This window comes from Nannospalax galili, unplaced genomic scaffold, assembly GCF_000622305.1.
Source record: "Nannospalax galili isolate Female #2095 unplaced genomic scaffold, S.galili_v1.0 scaffold853, whole genome shotgun sequence".
NCBI classification, from domain to species: Eukaryota; Metazoa; Chordata; class Mammalia; order Rodentia; family Spalacidae; genus Nannospalax; species Nannospalax galili.
This window is the reverse complement of record NW_008332825.1, coordinates 1,122,491-1,128,752: the sequence shown is the minus strand read 5'-3', so window position 1 is coordinate 1,128,752 and position 6,262 is coordinate 1,122,491. Positions and strand designations below refer to the sequence as shown.

The 6,262-nt window shown below is 46.4% G+C and overlaps 1 protein-coding gene across 2 annotated transcripts in view; it reads left to right on the top strand.

The window, feature by feature from the left end:
* Positions 1-6,262, top strand: part of Hkdc1 (hexokinase domain containing 1) — a 62,488-nt gene that overhangs the window by 33,891 nt on the left and 22,335 nt on the right. For both annotated transcript variants that reach the window (XM_008827811.3, XM_029560966.1), the window contains exons 8-10: positions 1,611-1,766; positions 2,860-3,093; positions 4,903-5,207. In XM_008827811.3, coding sequence (XP_008826033.1) covers positions 1,611-1,766; positions 2,860-3,093; positions 4,903-5,207 — 695 coding nt within the window. The remainder of the gene's footprint in view (positions 1-1,610; positions 1,767-2,859; positions 3,094-4,902; positions 5,208-6,262) is intronic.

Below are 6,262 nucleotides of genomic sequence, written 5' to 3'. Positions count from 1 at the left end.
CCTTTAGTGTTCATGCAGGTTTCTAACTAAGGCATGCTCTTACTGCCTTTATAACAAGTATCTAGTAAAGGGTTACTCTGGGCTATGCAGATACCCTGGGTTTTTGTGAAGGTTTTGCTCACTAGATTTCACACCCAGCAATGATTTTTTTTCCCATCCAAGTACTAACCAGAAAAAAAATATTAATTCCATCCCCTTAAATCAAACCTGAGTTTCATTGGCTTGTCTTCTGTTTTTGTTTCTTTGCTGTTTTGCTGTTCTAAGATTTTTTTTTTTTTTTAGACAGGATCTCCTCATAGCCCAGCTTTCCCAGAACTCTCTATGTAGACCAGGTTGACTTTGCTCTCATAGAGCTCTGCCTGCCTCTGCTGGGCTTAAAGGCATACACCACCACATCCAGCTTTGGTCTAAGGTTTTTAATAGTACACTATATAAGGTTACTTATGAAACAGATAGTCCTTGATTTTGAAATTTTTATTTAGCAGGGCTGGAGAAATGGCTCAGCAGTTAAGTACACTGGCTGCTCTTGTAGACAACCCGGGCTTGGTTCCCAGCACCCACATGGCAGCTAGCAACCATTTTAACTCCAGTTCCAGGGGATCTGACACCTTCTTCTGATCTCCACAGGCATTGCATGACTTGGGCACATTTACATACATGCAAGTGATATACTCATACACATAAAATAAAATAAGAAAAATATTTTAAAAAGAAAAAATTATTTAGTATTTAGTTTCCTAATAGATCTAGGAAACAATTAGCAGTTGTCTGGTATAGAGATAGAGTAGAGGTATGGTTGCCTTCTGGGAGCTTCCATTCTGAATATGGTGGGCCTTCTTTGGGGCTCTCCAAGCATCTTTGTCAGTCAGCTTTCTGTTATAGTAACAAATACCCAAGATAGTCAGCTTTGAAGAGAGAGGGTTGATTTTGGAAGTTCTGGACTACAATCCACTGACCCCATTGCTTTTGGGCTTGTGGAGAAACAGCATATCATGGTGGGAGTTTGCGGTAGACCATTCACCTCATGACTGGTTGTGAAACAGAGAGGGGGAGAGAAAGGGCTGGATCCCAATGACCTCTTCAGGGATGTGACCCCCGTGGCTAGATGATCTTTTATGAGGGCCCACTGTCTCCCAGCAGTCCCTATGGGCTGAGGACTAAGCCTTTAACACACTTGGCCTTTGTGGGCCACTCCAAACCCAAATCTCAGCAGCATCTTTCTCTCTTAGACAAAAGCTCAGTGTGGGGATTAGAAGCATCTAAGCCTCTGATTTAACTTGTCATGCAATGGTTGACTTAGGAAAGTAACGGAAGTCTGTGATGTTGTGGTTTCTTATGCCCAAAGTAGGAATAGCAACCCCCGGCCAGGGCAACTTGTGACGTGTTGAAGTCCAGCTCTTGGGAGCAGGAAGGAATCTTAGCTCCCCTCCAGCTCAGCCCTGCCCCACTGTAGCTGAGAAGGGTGCAGCTCAGAAGATCCAGGGTACCCCTTGCCTCAGATGCACTGAGGCCTCCTCTCCAGAGCTCCTGTCCTTGGCCCCACTCCTGGTGGGAAGCAATTCTGCTTAGCCTAAGGTGTCGCTTCTACTGACCCACCCACCACATTGCAGGTTCGAGAAGATGATCAGTGGCCTGTACATGGGGGAACTGGTCAGGCTCATCTTGCTGAAGATGGCCAAGGCTGGCCTCCTGTTTGGGGGTGCAAAATCCTCCGCTCTCCTTATGAAGGGCAAGATTGAAACACAGCACGTGGCTGCCATGGAGAGGTAAGCTGCTGGGAAGACCCTCCTGCCTTGTGCCTGCGGAGGGCTGGGGTAGGTGGCCCAATACTGGGAGCTAATGTAATGGAGTAGCAGTAGGAATTAAATCTTCCTCCTTCACAAGAAGCTTCAGGCCTGGCCATGGCTTCAGATAGGCTAGAAATTTCTGCTGTGACTCAGATACCATGCTCTCTTAGTTTCATTAGCCAAGGACTCTGCTGTCAGAAAGCCACCTTCTTCCTATGTTTTTCTGATTTCTTCCCCCCTTAAATAGTGACTTGTAACATTTGTAGGCTCAGACCCCTTTGGGAATCTGGTCTGAGTTCTGGACACTTTATCCCATAATCCATATCTGCATATAGTTTTGCTTGTAATATTGGGGCCTCCTTGTACCCTGTAAAATGTGGAGTCTATGTGAAGAGCTCGGGCTATAGTCTGGGCTCTCTCCACCTGCTGCCAACACAGTGATGATTAGAGACTTTACAGTCAAAAAGTAAAGCAGTACCCCCCTGAAGTGGGGCTGGTAAAGGAGCCTGGATCATTCAATGTAGGATCCTGCTTCTTGAATGTAGACTCTAGCATTGCCCTGAGTTGTTTTAATCAGTTTAAATTCTGAGCTCAGCAGAGGGGCACTGAAAGCCAGAATCTGTCTGTGCAGAGTTTGGTGGGGATGGGGTTTGAGGGGTAGTATAGCACAGGCTACCTGAAAGTGGGCTCTGCAAATCTATCTGAGTTCAAACCATGGCTCTAGCACTTACGAGCTTTGTGAGCAGGGACAAGTGACCCTCCCCCTGACTCATACACCTCATCTATACAATCTTGAAATGGCAGTACTTCCTTTGGGGTGGTTGTGAGGATTAAATGAGTTAACATGTATGTAAAAGTCTTAGACAAGTGCCTGGCACACAGTAAGTGCTTAATAAACAGTAGTTGCTGTTATCAGAGTTGATAATGTTGTTGGCAAGATTACATTACTACCAAACAGCCTATCTAGTTACAATCCTGAGAGCTGGCGCCCCCAGGGGGATTCCCGCAGCATGGAGAAGTGTGGTCCTCATTCCTGGTGTGTGTCATGTCATGTCCCCCCTTCCCTGGCTAGGTATAAAGAAGGCCTGGCCAACACGAGGGAGATCTTAGTGGATCTGGGCCTGGACCCCTCAGAGGCTGACTGCATTGCAGTCCAGCACGTCTGCACCATCGTCTCTTTCCGCTCTGCCAATCTTTGTGCTGCTGCTCTGGCAGCCATCCTGACCCGCCTCCAGCAAAACAAGAAGCAGGCCCGGCTCCGTACCACAGTGGGCATGGATGGAACTCTCTACAAGATACATCCTCAGTGAGTGTCCACCAGTCTGTACCCCACAACCCAGTCTTCCCTGGAGCTCAGTCCTAGTGCTCCCTCTGGGCTACTTGTGTAGCTGGACAACTGAAGTCAATACCCCTTAATAGTTCTACGATTACAAGGAGAAGACTGAATCAAAGCCTACCTTTGCCTAGCTGGCTGGGAGCTTTGGGGACTGGGCTATTAGCTGGATATAGTGGTGTGTACCAATAATTCCAGAACTCAGAGGGATTGATTAACAGCTGATCCTCTATGGCACATGAAGGGCAGAAGCCATGGAGACTTCCATGTAAGGAGGCAGGAGGATAGAGAGTTTGAGGCCAGCCTTGACTATATAGTAAGACCTTACCTTACAAAAACAAAAATAACAACAGCATCTATTGAAACCAATTGTCAGAGGCCAGGTGTGGTGGTGCATGCCTTTAATCCCAGTGCTTGGGAGGCAGAGGCAGGCCAGTCTCTGTGAATTTGAGGCCAGCCTGGTCTACATAGCAAATTCCAGGAAACTGGGGCTGCAGGGAGACCCTGTCTCAAAAAGACCAAAAAAACAAACAAACAAAATTTGTTGGTGTTGGAGAGATGGCTCAGTAGCTAAGAGCACTAGCTGCTCTTGCAATGGATGCGGGTTTGGTTCCCAGCACCCAGATAGCGGCTAACAACCATCTGTAACTCCAGTTCCAGGGGATCTATCTGACACCTTCTTATGACCTTCTCGGGTATTGCACAACATGGGTGCACTTACCTACATACAGGCAGGCAGTACACTCAAACAAATTAAAAACAAAAAGAAAAGAAAAGAGCACTGACTATTCATGCAGAGGACCTGGGTTCAGTTCCCGGCACCCGCATAGCAGCTGTCAACTGTCTATAACTCTAGTTTCAGGGGATCCAATGCCCTCTTCTGGTCTCTGCACACATTGTACACATATATTCAGGCAAAACGATCATACACATACAATAACAATAAATACAAAATAATTAAAATCAATCGTCTAATTAGGAAGGCCATTCATCCATGTGTGTATGCATTCATCCACCCATCCATCTGTGTATCTATTCATCAGTCTCTAATCTGTCCATCTGCCCATCTATCCACACATCTATCATCTATCTATCTATCTATCTGTCTATCATCTATCTATCTATATTATCTATCTACCTTCTATTTCTATCTTTCTATTGCTTTTTTGATTACTTACTGTGTGATAAGACTGAAAAGTCAGCTATACCTAGTCAGATGAGGAAAGTCAGATTCACTTGAAAGATCCTGATAGGAAAACATAGAAAAATGAGAATTTCCTGAGGATGAAGAGTGAAAGGCCCTTTAGCTCTCAGAGATGGTGTTGGAAGCCAAGAGAGTGTACTCTAGAGAGAGCTGAGAAAGCAAATCCCTCCCCTTTGGACAGATGCCATCCACCCATTACCTGATTCATGCACATGCCCTTTGGTTGAAATATTGCACTTCCCTTGGCCTCCCAGGTACCCCTTTCACTGCCCCAGTTGTCGTAGACCATTCACCTACCACCCTGCAAGTGAAAGGGTAAGCCCCGCCCAGCAGGGCTTCCAGGATCCATCACCCACTATCCCTGTTCCCATTGGGCAGACCCAGCCTTTATGACTGTTTATATATATATTTGAAACAAGGTTTCCCTGTAGCTGCAGCTGGCCTGGATTCACCAATGGAGATCAGGTTGGTCTCGAACTCACAGAGATCCGCCTGCCTTTGCCTCCCGAGTGCTGGGATTAAAGGCGTGCACCACTACACCCGACAGTTCAATATTTTATTGTCACCTCTACCTTCAGGTACCCCAAACGCCTGCACAAGGTGGTGAGGAAACTGGTCCCAAACTGTGATGTCCGCTTCCTCCTATCAGAGAGTGGCAGCACCAAGGGGGCCGCTATGGTGACTGCAGTGGCCTCCCGAGTGCAGGCCCAGCGTAAGCAGATTGACAAGGTGCTAGCTCTGTTCCAGCTGACTCAAGAGCAACTTCTGAGTGTTCGGGACAGGATGCGGACTGAACTTGAGTATGGGCTGAAAAAAAAAACTCATGCCCTGGCTACAGTCAAGATGTTGCCCACCTATGTCTACGGGATGCCTGATGGCACAGGTAGGTTGACACAGTTGTCTGCTCTGAAGGACTATGGAGTTCACGTCTATACCCCATGATCCAGTGTGTGTTGGAACCTTGGATGGTAGAGGGGGCAGTCTGATAGAGGCAAGTTCAGAACCTGGGTGACTTAGCTAAACCATGTGCTGGTGTGTATGTGTGCATGTGTGTGTGTGTGTGTGTGTGTGTGTGTGTATTATGTATGTGTGTTGTGTGTGTATGTATTGTGTGTGTTATATGTGTATATGCTGTGTATCTGTGCATGTTTGTGCTATGTGCCTATGTGTATGTATGTACATGTATATGCTTATGTGCATGTATGTGTAGTGTGTATATGTATGCATACTTATGTGTATGCATGTGTACATGTATTTACATGTGTAGGTGAGTCTGTGTTTATGTGTGTTTACACCTGCTTGTCCCCAGATAATTAGCAAGTTAAGTGCTTTAGGGTGCTTAGTTTAGTTGCTTGTTCCTTCGAACTTTATGTGTTCTCTCCTGGGCCAAACCTGTTTCCATAACCTGGGTAAGCTAAGAAATTTCATGTCTTAGAAACTTGAACCAAGTGCCTGTATATGTATGTGTCTGTGTATATGCTATTTTGTGTGTATATGTGTGTGCATGTGTGTTTCTGTGTGTGAATACATGTTGCAGGTGAGAGCATGTGTGGACCCCATGCTGCGAGTGAACAGAAGGCCCCATCCTGTCCCTGACCCTCCCTCTGGACACTTGGGCTTGTGTGGGTGGGGCATCCCTCTGGCTGTGGCTCTCTTGGATCTTGGGTCACATCCTTGCCCACTACTTTCTGCCCTTGGTTTTGCCCACTCAGTCCTGCTTCTGCTCCTCTGTGCTCGGGTGAGAGGAACCACTGCACCATGGAGTCTGTCCTTCCACAAGTTGCCTCGCCTCTCCCAGTCTCATGAGCCCCTCATAGAAATAACAACCATTGCTAAACGCTTTGGACCTTTTTCTAATTTTTCTTTTTTCTTTTTTCTTTTTTTTTTTTTTTTTTTTTTTTTTTTTAGGCAGGTTCTTCCGTTTGCCCCCACTGGCCC